The sequence below is a fragment of the Sinocyclocheilus rhinocerous genome, unplaced genomic scaffold (genome assembly GCF_001515625.1).
Source record: "Sinocyclocheilus rhinocerous isolate Xijiao unplaced genomic scaffold, SAMN03320098_v1.1 scaffold1696, whole genome shotgun sequence".
Lineage (NCBI taxonomy): Eukaryota > Metazoa > Chordata > Actinopteri > Cypriniformes > Cyprinidae > Sinocyclocheilus > Sinocyclocheilus rhinocerous.
In genome coordinates, this window is record NW_015628374.1 from 189,796 (window position 1) to 207,411 (window position 17,616).

Genomic DNA, 17,616 nt, shown 5'->3' on the forward strand with positions numbered 1-17,616 from the left:
TCCTGTTTCCAACAGAACCCTGGATTTGACTTCAGCGGAGCAGAGATCTCTGGGAACTTTCACGGCGGCGGACCAGATTTCTCCAGCTTGCAAAAATAAGAGGACTACTTTCATTCCTGTACTTGATGTAGTCTTACTAAATGGCACCAGTTTTTTTTATTTGTTCCTGGAGAATATAATCTGTGTTCCTTCCTCTGGAGACACACATAGGAAGCACATCACAGCGAGTCTGGCTGCTGCTATAAAGCCATAATATATATCACAAGCAGCCTTTGTGTCCGTCGAGTCTTTAAGGTGGTTTTAATTTACAAATACCACGTTTTTTTGTAATCGCCACCACAGTGGTTTTGCTCAGCTTATCCTCCGAATTTCAAATAATCATACAATTCAAGGATTTGGATTAAATGCCTCAAACATTACAAACGAGCACGAGTGTTTTACATCTCAATATGTTTTTATTGAAAGGTTCAACTACATCATTTTGAAGCACGCTGCTCTCAACTTCTATATCGCAACCAAAACAGAGAGAGTCTCAAATTAAATTCAATCCGCTTTATTTGTACCACTCGTTGTTTGTGTTAGAGTTAAGTATGAAACAAATGGTCACGGTTACATAAGACTGTAGTAATAACCAAATGTAAAATGAGCGTCAGGGCTGGTCACTTAGTAAGTAGTTAGGCATATTAAAGCCTGCGTTTCCATAGCCATCCAGATCTCTTAAGCAGAACGGCATAATAAAATAAAATAAAAACAAAAACATCTCGTTTCATCGCCTTGGGTAGGAGTGTGCATTACGACAGCTGACAGCCTAGGGTGGGAGTGAAGGGTTTTGGGCCTGATCTCTTGGTTCTGTTGTGGTCTTGAATCTCAAAACCCTTCTCCCTCCTCTTCCACACGGTGGACTGAGGACCTAGGCGGTTCTATACTTCATTGCTTTAAACAACCGGCGCGTCTCGCGCCGATTCAGATGAACATACTGTACACATGCAAGCCTTACTTGCTCAAACTCACCCTTGACTAGCAATCAAGACCGAGTCAGTGCGGATGTGAAATAAATACAATCATGGCAAAAGAGAACAAAGACTGAGAAAAGGGAAAGCAAATTTAGCAGATATGTAAAGAAATTAGTGTCGGACGCTTAACAAGCGTATTCAGGGATCGTGGGTAGATGGGCGATCTTGTAGTAGCTGTGCTTCAGCTGTCTGGCGGTTCGACCCGAAATCATCCATCGCAGTCTCTGGCCGTTTGGCTTCAGGCACTTGGTGGAGGCGTATTCAGCCAGGCATTTAGCCACCAGCTCCCTCACGCAAACCAGGTCTCCAGCTTTAACCTGAAGCACAGAATCAACCACAAGACACCATAAAAAAAATTTTTTAAAAAAGTAGTTTTTAAAGTCGGCATTAAGTGAACATTCACCCTATTTTGTAAATGCATGTTATTGATCTTATTCAGTGGATCATTTGTAATATTTGATCAAAATGTCATAACTGGATCGGAACGACAGATTGCTCTCTGCTGATGAAATCGGTTTTATTTTTTCCCCCCAAAATTCCGTTTTTTTTTTGTTTGTTTTTTTAAGGATTCCGTTTGGTAATTTAAATTTTTCTGGACTACATTTTAATGGTTAAATTAAATTTTAGTAATCAAAAAGCACGTCTAATTAATTGAAACCATGACACTTTCACAATTTAATATTAAAAAAAAAGTTTAACAAAACACTTTTTTCTGGTGATCAAATAAAGGCATAAAACGAATTTAATTTACACTCAAATGAAATTTAATTTATTTTGGCAAAAAACAAAAAGTGATGCACAACAGAGGTTTATGGTTAAAACTAAAACATGGAAGAAACATTGTGATTATTCCTTAAAAATAAAGTTAATAATTATTATTATCATTGAGACACACATTCTATTGTGCAACAGAAACGTATTTCTGTCTGAAACATGAAGACATCCAGAACATGCAGGATTCATATTTCAATAGTCTTTTTGTGATTTAATATTCACAGACACTAGTCCATATCGCGATCTGATTTAAGTGTACCAACCTACTTCTGATTTACTTTTTCAAAATTTGACAAATTCCCTGACATTGTGTTATACAGTAAACTCCAGTTTTATTTCCGCATCACGGAAATTATAGGTTCCTAATATGTGACCCTGGAGCACAAAAGCAGTGTTAAGTCGCTGAGGTATATTTGTAGCAATGGCCAACAATACATTGTATGGGTCAAAATGATAAAAAAAAAATTATGCCAAAAATCATTAGGATATTAAGTAAAGATCATGTTCCATGAAGATATTTTGTAAATTTCTTACCGTAAATATATCAAAACTTAATTTGATTAGTAATAGTGCTGGGCGGTATGACCAAAAACTTATATCACAATATTTTTCCAAATTATACCGGTTTCACAGTACATGACAGTATTTTTTTTTTCATGCATGACCGGGTGTTAACCATATTTTCTACTGATTGAGAGAGGAAATACTGCAGTAAAAGCTTATTTATTCAGCTTTCAGATAATGTATAAATCTCAATTTCGAAAAATTGACCCTTATGACTGGTTTTGTGGTCCAGGGTCACATTAATGTAGGATTTCTCCAATTATTTAGTTCCCTTAAACCCGCCTCCGACTCCATTTCTGAGTGCGACTCCCACATCAACAATCAATACACAGAACCAAGTCCCACCCTACATTTCTTCTGTTTGATAATCCATTAATCTTAGATGCACGTCACAATATAGAAGAAACAATCTGTCGCAACTTTACCAATTTCATATTATTTGATGCACTTGCGTATCGGTTTCTCTCATTAGATTCAACTCGTTACGCAACGCAGTCCGTCTGCTGTACGTCTCCACCCCATTTCCCAAACAAATAGATCTTTCTAGTAGTAATCTTGCAGGAAACTTACAGTCAAACTCTCCCGCAGAGCATCCAGAGCCTCTCTGAGAGCAGGAACCGGCTCACACTCGTGCTCATCTTCGATCTCCAGAGCCAGAAGCGACAAAGCAAGCAGCGACGGCTGTAGAGACAGAATTACAGTCAGACTACAAACACACTTTGACCGTTTCCAAATGCTCCAAACCGCTTACCTTGATTTTAGTGAAAGTAAAGGAGCAATGGCAAGCCTTCAACTGAGCCTCCAGCCTCTCGATGTTCAGAATCCGCTTACTGAAGAGAAACATTGGATCTTATTTTAATGCAAGCCTATTACACACGGTTTAAACCAAGCTATGGTTGTTTTCAAGAAACGTCCACTACCTTTCAAAAGTTTGGGGTTGGTACGATCCTTCTAAATGCCGTTATTTAACAAGGATGCATTAAATTCATCAAAAATGATACCAATTGATGGTTCCAATTTCAAATAAATGCGGTTCTATGGAACTTTCTATTCATCAGAGAATCCTGAAAAATAAAGAGTTTCCACAAAAATATGAAAAAATAAGCAGCACAGCCGTTTTCAACATTGATGATAATCAGAAACGTTTCTTGAGCAGCAAATCGGCACATTAGAAGGATCATGTGACTCTGAAGTCTGCTGAAAATTCAGCTTTGATCACAGAAATAAATTACATTTGAATATATATTCACATAGTAAACATTTTTTTTTAATTGTAAAAATATTATAACATTTTACTGTGTTTTTGATCAAATTAATGCAGCCTTGGTGAACACGAGAGACATTAAAATCTGACCAACTCCAAACATTTGAATAGAGTCCAGCTGCTCACCTTTCTGCGTCCAGCTGCTCTTGAATGAGAGCGTGAAAGAATCTGAGGAAGTGAAGGGCGGTCGGAGCCTTGACCTTCCAGTAGAGCTTCTCCAGAATGATCTTCTCCATCCTCATCATGTCGTGGACCGTAAAGCGGTTCTGGCTGATCCGGAGGAGGTCACTGGCCAAAGGAACGCTCTTCTCCTCTTCGGATGTCTTCACGGCAATGTAGAAGCAGCAGAGACCCACACAGGCCAGATGCTTGGGCTGAATCTAAAAATTAGAGAAACGGCATTCAACAGAAACCTACTCAGAAAACACCCGTGATTCATACCGAGAAGGCTGAGGACTGAATATTTAAACGCACCTTCATCACAGCCAAGAACCGGTTTAGAAGACTCACAGTGAGGGAGAACGTCTCCAAACTGAAGCCGAAGAACTGCGTCAAGGAGAGAAGGTCTTGGACTTGAAAGTCTCTCAGCTTGACCGTCATTCTCAGACCGTTCTCCGGAGCGGACTCGATGATTCGGAGACCACAGAGTTTGGGCTGATATCTGGCTTCTTGGTCCAGAAGAGCTTTGAGCTGGACGGTAAAGGGCAAAACACCTGCTCCGGTCACCTGCTCAATCATCTAAAATAACAAAATAATCAACTAAAACACCATTAAAGATATCGTGGATAATTATTTCAGCCATGTGCAAATGTAACATGCTGTTGAAAGCTTCCATTATGTGTTTTGCATATACACACACACAACAATATACCGTGAAATGCAAACTCTGCGCTACCAGTACGATAAAGTAACGGCGATTAAAGTAACGGAGTTAATGTAATCATAATACACGTCTGAATTAGGGGTGTGCGATATATATCGTCTGCGATAATATCGTAATTGTTGTTTTACTTGTAGAGATAGCCTATGTTATCACGGTAACCATGTAACGTTAAGGGACGTTAAAACAAGTGTCCATATTGTAACGTTACAACCCTGAGGTCTAATACATGTCTGGGCATGTCCACTAACCAGATTTCTGCCCCGTTAAAACCATAAACCATTTGGTTTTATGTCAGTCTTCTCTAAATAACAACTTTAACTCCATATATTCACTCTTTTATACTTTAAATCTAATTTCCAAGCCATTTATTTTACGTTTAGCGTTCTAACGTATCGAGTCTTGTGTTGTTTCACGGCGGTGGAGAACATTTAAACGATTTTTCATCGACTATCAGATTAAAAGAAACATCTAGAGCCTGGAAAACCACACCGTAACGTAAAAAGTAAGTTATACTGCGCCTTTACATAAAAAAAAACTGAAATAACAACAATACGTCAAAGAACTGCTCACCTTTCGTAGATTTCACGGTGTTCTTAAAAACTAAAAAGACGAATCTGTGAGTTTGTGAAATAAAATGCAAAATAAAGTTATTAAAAAGAAAGTTCCAAGCATGTAAGTTTAAAGCAATATAACTTCTACGCCCAGCACACCCCAACCCTCGGCGTCACTGTGACGCGCAGGCTGCTTGCATGCTTTATACTCGGAGAAAGTCCATATCCATAACATAGGATCACCTTATTGGGCAGTGCTCACACAGAGCTCCGTCTTTCTGAATGCCTATTGGTTCGGGTTTGTCTGTAGGCGTTGACCACGCCCCCACACGCCGGGGAGAGGCGGGGTTTACGTGCTTGGCAGTGCAGTGAAATCCAGCAAGTTAGATATTCAGCGCACTCCTGTGAAACAAGCTAAAAAACAAACTTTAAAAGTATTAAATCGCCACCATAACTGCTTTGAAACGTTTGAATGTTACATATGATATGATATTATTATAACTAAATGGTACAACAACCTGTGATCAAAACCCAATGTGTTAATTCAAAAACAGCAACAACACAAACACAATAGTATCAGTTAACCTCACAAACATATATGCATGCATGCATACATACATACCTGCATGCATAGGCTACATAAACAAACACTTATTAATTGAAGCAGTAAACATTCAGTTAATGGAAAAAGACAGAATTACGTTGTTTTGTCTTGTGCCAATGAATCTGAATCAAGTCATCTGGTTTAACTGCTTACTGTGGCTATGGAGCATGCAGAGTGAGGATTGAAGGCACAAAGGAAAAAATAATACACATAATAATATAATATAATACAATGCAATAGGCTACAATACAATATAATAGTATGATATCCTCCTGAGAACCAGCAAAAAAATGGATTGAAGGCACAAAGGACACATATAATCTAATATAAAATGAAAGAAAAAGCGAAATCTTAGCTGTTTAAATCTATTTAATCCATGTATTTGTCTATCTATATAATATAATATTATTCTGTAGTGTTCAATTATGTAATTGAACATTACAGAATAATTTAAAAACAAAACGAGAGCAATACTGTAATAACTCGTTCTGATCCTATTGTGCTTAGAATCTTCTAAAGGTTCCAACATTTGGCTAAAACAACAAAACATCTGAATATAATACATATGCACTGTGGCAATGACTCTCATGGTCAAGCAAACAATCATATAAAGAAATAGATAAGAACAGAAACACAAATTGTTTGAGCACAGTCAACATTTATGCTCCAGATTCACAGACATAGTCTGAAAAGATAAGCAGGATGAAAAAAAAGAGAAAAAAAAGAAGAAAGGAAACTGTGAAATGTTTATAAGATGTTTGCAAAAGTCGGAATGAAGAAGTAATGTCTGTGTTGATATTATAAAACAAATGTACTATTTTTGATGGCTTGTACCAACAGATGGCGCCAAACATATCAACTTAACTGCAAAAACCTTCACACCAAAAGCAAAGCACTCGACATTTTCAATGCAAAGAGCATTTATATGCGTCTTACAAGCATGCTGAGATCCTTTTTAGCATTTGCTATAAACATGGATAATCCTGCTGCCTCTTTCACAGCTGCATGACAATCTGACAGCTTTGATGCTCAATTTATTCCAAGATGGTCCAAAAAGCGAGATCCCCCCCAGAGCCAAGGGTTATAGACCTGATTTTCACAAGCTTTCCCTCGGGATCCTTTTAACCCAGTGCCTAGTTACAAAACTGAGCTTCGGCGAGCTTGAGGGGTATGAAGTAGGTCTAGCTTACCTCAGTTAATGGGCTGTGCAGGAAAACAGCATGGGAGGCCCAAGCAAACAATCATATAAAGAAATAGATAAGAACAGAAACACAAATTGTTTGAGCACAGTCAACATTTATGCTCCAGATTCACAGACATAGTCTGTAAAGATAAGCAGGATGAAAAAAAAAGAGAAAAAAAGAAAGGAAACTGTGAAATATTTATAAGATGCTTGCAATAGTCGGAATGAAGAAGTAATGTCTGTGTTGATATTATAAAACAAATGTACTATTTTTGATGGCTTAATGTTTCAGTACCAACAGATGGCGCCAAACATATAAACGTAACTGCAAAAACCTTCACACCAAAAGCACTCGACATTTTCAATGCAAAGAGCATTTATATGCGTCTTACAAGCATGCTGAGATCCTTTTTAGCATTTGCTATAAACATGGATAATCCTGCTGCCTCTTTCACAGCTGCATGACAATCTGACAGCTTTGATGCTCAATTTATTCCAAGATGGTCCAAAAAGCGAGATCCCCCCCAGAGCCAAGGGTTATAGACCTGATTTTCACAAGCTTTCCCTCGGGATCCTTTTAACCCAGTGCCTAGTTACAAAACTGAGCTTCGGCGAGCTTGAGGGGTATGAAGTAGGTCTAGCTTACCTCAGTTAATGGGCTGTGCTGGAAAACAGCATGGGAGGCCATCAAATGTATAAATACATATTCCTCATATATGTGCATGCATAAGCTGCCATAATTGTAGCTGCTAATTAAGGATGCTACTGTATGCTGCACGTGGCTCCTGCAGACCATGGCTGATCAATATGTCAAACGGATGCAGGGCTGATTTGAGAATGCTTAATTATTTCCATATTCAGATATTTAAATAATCCTCTATTATAAAATGGGGCAGCGCACTTTAAGCCCCCTGTTGCCTTGTTTGGGTGGCAAAGCAAGCGTACTCACAGTCACAGCTTGAACAGGAGACCATACAAGAATCCTGCTGTTTAGAGCACATGGCTCATTATTGAGATTCATCTGTAGCACTTTATTTTGCCGGAAAGCTTGGCAAGCTGACATTAAGACTCCAGGCCACGACTGAACTGAAAATGCTTGACGTAAACATGGCTGAGTTGATGGCACCTGACCGCGCACATAGTGAGGGAAGCCAAGCAGGTAAACCTGAAGCCCTGATACAAGACAGGAGTCTTTCAGTTGCCTAATTTTAAGGGTGTTTTAAGCACAATGCATATAAGCAGCCAGTTTACACCTTCCACTTACACATTCAGTGAAACAGAAAACAGAATGAACTAAATGAATAAAAAGCTCTATAACTGATGAATATCAACATCAATAGCTACTCTTTGGATAGGTTATTTCCTAATGTGTTATTTATAATATAGCATCCTAATATTTCCTATCCATCGTCCAATGGCAACGCATGTCTTTTTAAATTATGATTTCCACAGTGTTACGAGAAGAAAAATATTAGAGAAGTACAGTATATTAGAAAATGTCATGTCTCTCAGATCAAAAGTAAAAACTATGCTACAAAAGATTACTATTTCAAATTAATGCTGTTCTTTGAACTTTCTATAATCATGGGGGGAACAAAAAAATACTGTGCAGCACCACTGTTTTCAACATTGAGGATAATCAGAAATGTTTCTTGAGCAGCATATTAGAATGATTTCTGAAGATCACGTGACACTGAAGACTGGAGTAATGACGCTGAAAATTCAGATTTGTTCACAGAAATAAATTACAGTTTAACAGATATTCACATAGAAAACAGTTATTTTGGATTGTAATAATATTTCACAATATTAAAGTTTTTACCGTATTTTTGATCAAATAAATGCAGCCTTGGTGAGCAGAAGAGACCTCTTTCAAAAATAACCATCTCATGAATTTTTTGCAGCAGCTCTATGAATATTTTGCACACTCTATGTCCAAATGTACATCATACATGCCCATGTCTTTCTGCTGCACTTGAGTCTCCTAGATGACATTTAGAATACAGCATCACACTGTGAAGGATTTCCAAACATTTTCCTCAGCTGTTGTTACCATCCTGCAGCCGGAATAGAAGTCTAACAGCACTCCTTTTTTTGTTTTCCAAAGGAGTGCAAAAGGCTGACAGCCCTCCTGAGTGGAGTGTGACAGAGGCGCGCTCTGATCCGCACAGCAGGCAGTGCCAGCCATTCGCCAAGTGAAGGTCTGCTGTGTCAGCCTCAATCTGTCTCTGTATCCTCGGCCGTGCCAACACACAGTCTGCCAAGCTGCCATGATGCTACAGTTTTGGAGCGCACTTATCCAGACCCTTCTCTCCAGGCCTCACAAGCAAACAGGAGCAACAGAAAGAGAGAGAATGCCACATATTGGCCCGTATACTAAAGGTCTTTATTGTGTGCGAAAAGCCATACTCATTTTGGTAACTGGTAACTTTAGGTATGCTTATGTAAATATTCTGGATTTATTAACATTGGAAAGATAGTAAGAGCAAACTGATGTGCATTTCTGTTGTGAATCTTACACTCTAAAAAATGCTGGGTTAAATATAACCCAGCGCTGGGTTAAAAAGGGACAAACCCAGCTATTGGGTTGTTTTGACCCAGCGGTTGGGTTCAAAACAACCCAACCGCTGGGTCCAAACAAACCAACAGCTAGGTCAAAACAACCCAACCGCTGGGTTCAAAACAACCCAACCGCTGGGTCAAAACAACCCAACCGCTGGGTCAAAACAACCCAACAGCTGGGTCAAAACAACCCAACAGCTGGGTTTGTCCCTTTTTATCCCAGCGCTGGGTTATATTTAACCCAGCATTTTTTAGAGTGTATGGACATTTTGTGTGAGGACCTTTTCTGTCCACATAAGAACACCGATGGTTGTAATTGATTGTTGCATATTATTGAAGTCGCAATGAAATGGAAATAGCGACAGATCTTTTCTTGTGACGTATATCTGAGTGAAGAAAATATATGCATTTGTGAATGCATCAGTGTTTCTTACAGTTACCGTGAAGCCACAGCCCTCTTATTTAGCAATGCCAATGTGTTGCTTCATTTAAAAACAATAATATTCTTTTCATGCCACATTTAAAGGAATAGTTCACCTAAAAATTTGATGACAATTTTCTTCATCTGAACATCAGTGTCTCAGCAATGGATGCTCTGCAGTGAATGGGTGCCGTTAGAATGAGAGTCCAAACAGCTGATAAAAACATCACAGTATTTCACTTTTAAGTAATTCTCAAGTTTTAAACAAACTTTAGAAAGCCAGAGCAGTCTAAAACAGCTCTAAACAAACATGTGGGTTGATTTTGATGTGAGAGACAACAGGAGATGGACTTTTTCCACCGGAAGAAACCTTGTTATGGATTATGGACTTATTATGGATTTGACCCGAAGCAACCGTTTTAAAGTTATAATATCGCAGCTTTTCAACCTTACATATTCATGAATAGCTAAAAATACAATTTCTATATTCAAATGCTAAAAAGTATGTTTCATTCTTCAGATTGGATAGTTTTTGGTTCATGTTGACAGTATTATATAAGGGGAAAGAAAGAATAAATGATGTAGAGTTGGTGAATATAGTCATTTTATAGTTTGGCTTTTTTTCAGTAATCATTTTAAATTGAAAGTGATCACCAGTTTTGTTTTGATTAAATCATCTTGTGTTGTAAGTAATGACCAGTTTTTACATCTTAGTCTGAACGTTGTGTGTGTGTTTTTTTTTGTGTGTTTTTTTTACTTAAGTATTTATGGTGGTGGTACTTTATATTTAAATTGATTTGTATGTAGTATATAGATAGATAGATAGATAGATAGATAGATAGATAGATAGACGGACAGACAGACAGACAGACAGATAGATAGATAGATAGATAGATAGATAGATAGATAGATAGATAGATATTTATTTGCTCGGATTAAAAATTAATGCAACATACTTTCTTTCTTAAAATGTAAAGATATTAAACAGCGCCCTCCAGTGAAGTCTTTTTCATAGACAGATTTTCTTAGACTTTTATTGTGAAAGTAAGGATCAGGACATTTATTCTAAAATTCACAAACTCTTCTCCCGGATGTTGTTTTTTCCCCCCAATGGTAAAACATACGGGACCTATCATTCATTGTTTTCTAAATGAAAGATATGTGTTTGAGATAGGTCATATTTCTTCTAGATCGGCATTACTTGCAGTTTTTGGCTTGCATGCTTACAGGAAAAACCCGACTGTTTAATTCAGAAATAACTATACAAGACCCTTTAGCGAAACATTACTGCGTGTGGTCAGCAAACATGCCTCTTGGTTTAAAACCATGCTGTGCTGTCTGCAAGACCAACTCTTCTTCCATGTGGAAAAAGGGCAGCCAGGGGGAGATTTTGTGTAACAACTGCGCGAGTAAAAGCATAAGCAGCGGGAGCTCCGGAGCATCTGCTTCATCCAGCATCCAGCAGAATAACGGCGGAGGGAAACAGGTTTGAAGACTTGCTTAAAAACTTACTTTGTAGCGTGGGATTTGTGTAACTTCTCATTTAGTCTAATAGCGACACAACGCATTAGAATACTAAAATTTGCGGTCAAAATTATTCTTTACTGAAAGCACACGACACCGCTCCATAGTGCAGCTCCATAGTTCCGTATTTTTTTTGCTTAAGATATTTTACGGATATAGAATTTAGAAACATTTTATATATAGAAACGTCATTTTGAGGGAACAAAAAAAACCCGGAAATGATGTACATGCGTAACAGTCTTCTCACATGGAGCGGGTCGCCCACATTTGAGCGCCGCCATGTTGACGTCATAATTGTCAAGCGATTACTATCATATTATGTTTACTTAATTTTTTTCTTTTATAGTTCCCCCACTGTAGTCCTTGATTTTGTTCTAATGAAGATAATTTGAACTATTGTTTAGTTGTTTATATGTATGTTTGTTTTTGTGATAATATATATATATGTATGTATGTATATATACAAAAATATATGTATATATCATATATTTTTCTCTCTTCTCTTAAATGCTATCTTACAGATTAAGATATGTTTACTTTACATAACGTGGACCCACTTTATGTTAAGTGGCCTTAACAACTATGTACTTACATTTAAATCGTTATACACAGCTTAAAAATAACGTTTCTAAACAAAACCAGTGATACTACCCTCTTTATTTTATAGTCCAAACATGAAATCCACAGACGCTCCGCTCGGTTACGGAGCACCAAGTACAAAGCTCCAGCATCTGAGAAGAAAGTCTCGACCAAAGGAAAGGGTAGACGACACATTTTCAAATTGAAAAATGTAAGTGCTTTTCATTCAGGGTCGTTTATGAGTGTTTTCTTCCTCTAATGTCTATGTGGGTTAAAGGAATGAAAATGTGCTCACTCTCAGGCCATCCCAAGATTAGGATGAGTTTGTTTCTTCATCAGATTTGGAGAAATGTAGCATTGCATCAGTGTCTCAGCAATGGATGCTCTGCAGTGAATGGGTGCCGTCAGAATGAGAGTCCAAACAGCTGATAAACTCTCATTCTGACGGCACCCATTCACTGCAGAGCATCCATTGCTGAGACACTGATGCAATGCTACATTTCTCCAAACCGGATGAAGAAACAAACCCATCCTAATTTCGGATGGCCTGAGGATGAGTACATTTTAAGCAAATTTTCATTTTTCGGTGAACTGTGGTAATAAAATGCAATGGCATTTATTTTACCTTCTTTAAATTTGCACAGCCTATCAAAGCACCAGAGTCTGTGTCAACGATTATCACATCAGAGTCCATGTTTTACAAGGTAATCATCACTCCTTTCTACTGTTCAAAATGCTTGTTTAAACAGTTTTTCTGCCTGTTTCTATTCACTAAACTACACGTCTTGTGTTCAGGGCGTCTATTATCAAACAGGAGATGTCATTAAAGTAACAGACGAGGACGACGGTAAACCGTATTACGCACAGATTCGTGGTTTCGTCCAGGACCAGTACTGTGAGAAAAGCGCGGCGTTAACTTGGCTGATCCCGACTCAGGCCAGTCCTCGAGATCGCTTTGATCCTGGCACATACATTGTAGGTAAGTTCATGCAGAAATACTGTGTTTTTGTTCCTTGCTGACTAGGGGTGTGCAATATCTATGATAATACCGTAATTGTTTTAACAGTATGTGAGCTGATATTATCGAGTGTGTCACTCACTTTGCAAAAAACAAACAAAAACACGTCTTGAGAGTCCAAAAGCATTGACTGTGTGATGAAGCCTATTAGAATGCAGTTAAAATCACCCTATAATTCAAGTTATGAAAGCAAAAAAATATCTCTGTATGGGTTTTTGTTTGTATATTTATAAGATATGATATAGTTAAGTAATAGCACACAAGCAAGAGTGGCGTTTTCCTGAATATTAGCGCGTGGGATTGCAAGTGTGATATTAAAATTATATAACAATTCAAAAAATAATAAGATAATATTGAGTGAGCTACATTTTACGCATAATATAGTGTTTTTTTCTATTTCGTCAATGAAAATAATAACAATCAAAGCTGGAGCAGAACATCTGTGCGTCTTTATTTCTGAATGAATCTGTTTTGAACGAATAATTTTAGTCAGTGATTCAATGAGCCATTCATAAAAACAGCCATTTTCTTTACATATAAATAGGGGTGTGCGATATTGACAAAAAATTATATCTCGATATTTTCTGGGATTTTATCGATAACGATAATTAGACGATATTTTGCTGAGTGTGTTATTGTGCTGGTACCTTAAGCACTGCCGTGGACAGCTGACTCCTAAAGTTTTTAATATTCTTCATATTCTGTGTGCTGGTCAGTTCATACTGATAGAAATTAATATTTTCCAATAAGTTTAAACTTTTTACATTTTATGGGCATTTTTACCTTTACAAAGCCATTTTTTCTAAAAGTGTGCATTATCTTTTGAGTGAAATTCTTACATTTAATTAGTGAATTAGAGTAATAAGACATTTGGGCTGTTACCAAGCAAATTAAATCAACACAGAAGCTGCAGCTGAAGTGGCATTTAGATGCATTTACACACTGTTTAATGCAAGACATGAATGCATTTAACCTGCAATTACAAATGCATAAATAACGTTTTGATATATTAAACATAAAACGTTGAATACTGATATTTGAAATTATTTAAATAATAAAAGATACTCTGAATGTGAAATTAAAACCGCCAGCAGGTGGCAGCAAGTCACTGTTAATAAGTGAGTCATTGCGATTGAACCGAATCATTTAAACGAGTGATTCATTCAGGAACGAAACACACAGACGCAAAACAGCGCTGTGGCTGCGTTTGGAATTACTTTTGTTGTCGAAAACGCGCAATATGGTGTCTAAAACGTAAGTCTCTTAATTAACTTCTTGGTTATTGAACTGTTGTAAAAAAATCAATGTCACATCTGTAATCATGGTAATATTTGGAGAAAAACGGCACTCTTCGTGTGAAATTGATTATTAACTATATGAAATGGTATAAATATATACATTTTCTGCCATCATGTTGAATTTGTGATCATTCTCAATGTATTTTAATAGACTTAATCATGCCGTGAAAGAGCACACTGTAAATGCGCACACGCACTAGACTTCACGTAATGCGTACACTCTGTACGTTAGGTGTTTTGAATGTTTTTTTTGCGTCGTGAGAATATTCAGCAAAATAGCTCACTTGTCATGGTGTTACTTAACAACGAAACACACAGACGCAAAACAGCGCTGTGGCTGCGTTTGGAATTACTTTTGTTGTCGAAAACGGGCAATATGGTGTCTAGTCTCTTAATTAACTTCTTGTTTATTGAACTGTTGTAAAAAAATCAATGTCACATCTGTAATCATGGTAATATTTGGAGAAAAATGGCACTCTTCGTGTGAAATTGATTAATAACTATATGAAATGGTATAAATATATACATTTTCTGCCATCATGTCTTGAATTTGTGATCATTGTAAATGCATTGTAATAGACCGAATCATGCAGTGAAAGAACGCACTCTAAATGCGCACACGCACTAGTCTAGACTTCACGTAATGTATGCGTGCGCAATCATGCGGTGAAAGAACGCACTCTAAATGCGCACACGCACTAGTCTAGACTTCACGTAATGTACGCGTGCGCTCTGTAGGGGTGTTTTGAATGGTTTTTGCAAAATACTCGATAATGTCAAATCGCACATCATTAAAACAACAATTACGATATTATCGCAGATGATATATATCACACCACACCCCTACTTGTAAATGAACTTTGAACAAATTGTTTGAGTGAATGATTCAATGAATCACTCATTAAGGGACTTGCTGCCACCTACTGGCGGTTTTAGTTTTTTGAAAAAAAAAAAAATCAAAACAAATATTTTTTTAAAAATAGATTTTTTCAATATCGCACACCCCTATTGCTGACACATATGCTGTACCAGGGTGTCATGTTACACTAGCCATGTACACTAATTTGACGCATGTTTAAGAAGTTTTTAAGCTTCCTTTTTGTAACAACTGCAGTTTCTCTGCGTAGGCCCTGAGGAGGACTTGCCAAGAAGAATGGAGTTCCTGGAGTTTGTCTGTCACGCCCCATCAGAGTATTTCAAATCAAGAAGCTGCCCTTTCCCAACATTACCAGTTCGTCCAGAAAAAGGCTACATCTGGACTCATATAGGACCGACGCCTGCTGTTGCCATCAAAGAAACCGTAGGGTGACGTGGATCCCTCAAAATCAGACTGAACTGAACTTTTTTTTTCATTTACGAGACATTTCAGTACAATTTCAAGAACGGTCATGATGATTGTGTGTGGAGTTGGCCATTGAACAGTACATTTTATAGTATTTTCGGTATACATTTTCATAGTAAAACTTTATGCACAAAGTTCAGTATTGCAACACATCATACATACATGTGTATAAAGTCATACCTGGTTAACATGTGTTGTGCTTTGTGCATCTCTCAAATGCGTTTTCTGAGCTTCCAGTGCTGTGGGAAAAAGCAGCAGCTTTCAATATCATGCTCCGAGTCGAGTCTGTACTGGTGTCGTGCTTGACACGGATTCCAACTCTTGATTTAATTTAGCCGAAAGTTGATGTGAGCAAAAATAATATAATATATAAATTCTGTAACTCGCATGTTTCCAGCTTCCTGCTCACTTCCGAGCATGTTTTCTCAAGCTTCATAGTCTCCTCTACAAACCTGCAAGACATTGAAGATGCTACTACATTTGATCGAAAGTCTGTATCCACAAAAACACCTGGGAAGGACCAGAGTAAATATTTTATTTATAAAACGGAGAGTTCCGGTCCTTGATTCTGATTGGCTGAGCCACGTTCGAAGCTGTTGTAAATTACTCTACAAAGTAACATACACCTTTGTTTACGTTTGTGTGTTGCTCGGCAACCACTTTGTTGCAACCACAACTGATTCTGAGGAACTACATTGTTTGGTGGAAGAATACTGTTTTTATTAATATCATTACACTTTATTTGCTCAGTTTTATTTTGTGAAACCTTACTACGTATATGGAATAACCGTTTTATAAAAGCAATAAGCCCCGTGAAGCCGTGGTTTACAGTGAATTTATAACAGCTAAGGGGGTTTTAGGCACTCCGCTTACGCCCCTTAGCTGTTATAAATTCACTGTAAACCACGGCTTCACGGGGATTATTGCTTTATTAATTTTCCACCTACTTTTGAAACAGACTCTCAGTTAATCACACAGTATTCATCCAGGTCTCTATGCATTGCCGACATAACAGTGACCATATTTTAGTAGGTTCTCTGGATAACAACCTCAGATGACAAAAAAGTTCATTTTTGGAAGAATGTGTCATTTTAATAGCTAATGCTCGAACAAACACAAATTACTCAGTTTTGAACCTCAAGTGCAAATGCAACACGGGTCACCATGCATAAAATAAAGCATAAAAGACTCGAGGCTAACGACTCCTTGCTGGATTATAAGAGCGATCGGAGATGTCCTGTCCGCATTTTAAACTTGGCCTATAATAAAATGTAATCCATATGCATTTACATACTTTATTATGATGCTGGCATGCCGTAATCAGGGACAGTGAAACATTTAGCTTATTATCTTTAGGGGAAGTCAACTTAATGTTGCGTGTTTTCATTTAAAGCCTAATATTTTGAGATCAAACAGTAATTGGCAACCCCCCTGCAGCACCACCACAGACCCCCTCGGCTTAAAAGAATAATGCAGTTTAAAATGATTAAACTTTAAGACGCACTGAATGCATTTATTATGAAAAGCCAGCGGCCAGAATATGAAAGCAGACACAGCTGTTTGTGTGTCGACTGACAACTAAAATGAAAGATTAAAGTTAAGAGGAAAAGTTTCCACATGCGAGGCATTTGTGTAGATGATGTGTTGCACTATTCGGTGTGGGTTCAGGATAGTCATAAATGCTGAATGCCTTTCCGTTCTGTGTCTTATTTGTCTTTCTTGCTCTCTGGTTCCTCCTCCTCCTCCTCATGTGGCTGCTCTTCTTCAGGAGCCTCCTGCAGGAGTGTCTTCGGTTCCTCAGGCTTCTCTCCTTTGCTACATTTCTTATATCTCTGGAACATCTCATTTAGGTTGAACTCTCGAATGATATTTTCCTGTAAAACACACAAACGCATGTCTTAGTGAGGAATAGCGAGTTGCTTTGTATGCGGTGCTGGGTAGATTACTTACGGACTGTAGAGTGTTACTGATTACATGATGACAGTTGTAGTTAGTAACTGAATTACACATGTGTGACCCTGGAGCACAAAAGCAGT

The 17,616-nt window shown here is 37.7% G+C and overlaps 4 protein-coding genes across 5 annotated transcripts in view; 2 read left to right on the forward strand and 2 right to left on the reverse strand.

The window, feature by feature from the left end:
* nudcd2 (NudC domain containing 2) overlaps positions 1-9,157 on the forward strand; it is a 15,421-nt gene extending 6,264 nt beyond the window's left edge. Inside the window, exon 4 of one of the 2 annotated variants that reach the window (XM_016549414.1) lies at positions 8,944-9,157. In XM_016549414.1, coding sequence (XP_016404900.1) covers positions 8,944-8,982 — 39 coding nt within the window. In that variant the 3' untranslated portion in view covers positions 8,983-9,157. Of the gene's footprint in view, positions 1-15; positions 937-8,943 lie in introns of those variants that run through there. The other variant, XM_016549413.1, reaches the window with a different exon arrangement.
* On the reverse strand, positions 538-5,229 carry ccng1 (cyclin G1). Its single transcript, XM_016549412.1, has 6 exons — positions 5,069-5,229; positions 4,090-4,353; positions 3,742-3,995; positions 3,103-3,181; positions 2,922-3,032; positions 538-1,330 (listed from the first exon to the last, which is right to left on the reverse strand). The coding sequence occupies exons 2-6, from the start codon at positions 4,351-4,353 to the stop codon at positions 1,139-1,141; spliced, it is 900 nt and encodes a 299-aa protein (XP_016404898.1). The 5' UTR covers positions 5,069-5,229; the 3' UTR covers positions 538-1,138.
* A 1,726-nt stretch (positions 9,158-10,883) lies between the features above and the next one.
* LOC107737796 (GATA zinc finger domain-containing protein 1) lies at positions 10,884-15,689 on the forward strand. Its single transcript, XM_016549418.1, has 5 exons — positions 10,884-11,305; positions 12,011-12,133; positions 12,567-12,626; positions 12,718-12,901; positions 15,366-15,689. The coding sequence occupies exons 1-5, from the start codon at positions 11,039-11,041 to the stop codon at positions 15,545-15,547; spliced, it is 816 nt and encodes a 271-aa protein (XP_016404904.1). The 5' UTR covers positions 10,884-11,038; the 3' UTR covers positions 15,548-15,689.
* Positions 15,690-16,639: 950 nt separating this feature from the next.
* tmx2a (thioredoxin-related transmembrane protein 2a) overlaps positions 16,640-17,616 on the reverse strand; it is a 4,823-nt gene continuing 3,846 nt past the window's right edge. Inside the window, exon 8 of the mRNA XM_016549417.1 lies at positions 16,640-17,454. Within this exon, the coding sequence (XP_016404903.1) occupies positions 17,287-17,454 (168 nt within the window). The 3' untranslated portion in view covers positions 16,640-17,286. The remainder of the gene's footprint in view (positions 17,455-17,616) is intronic.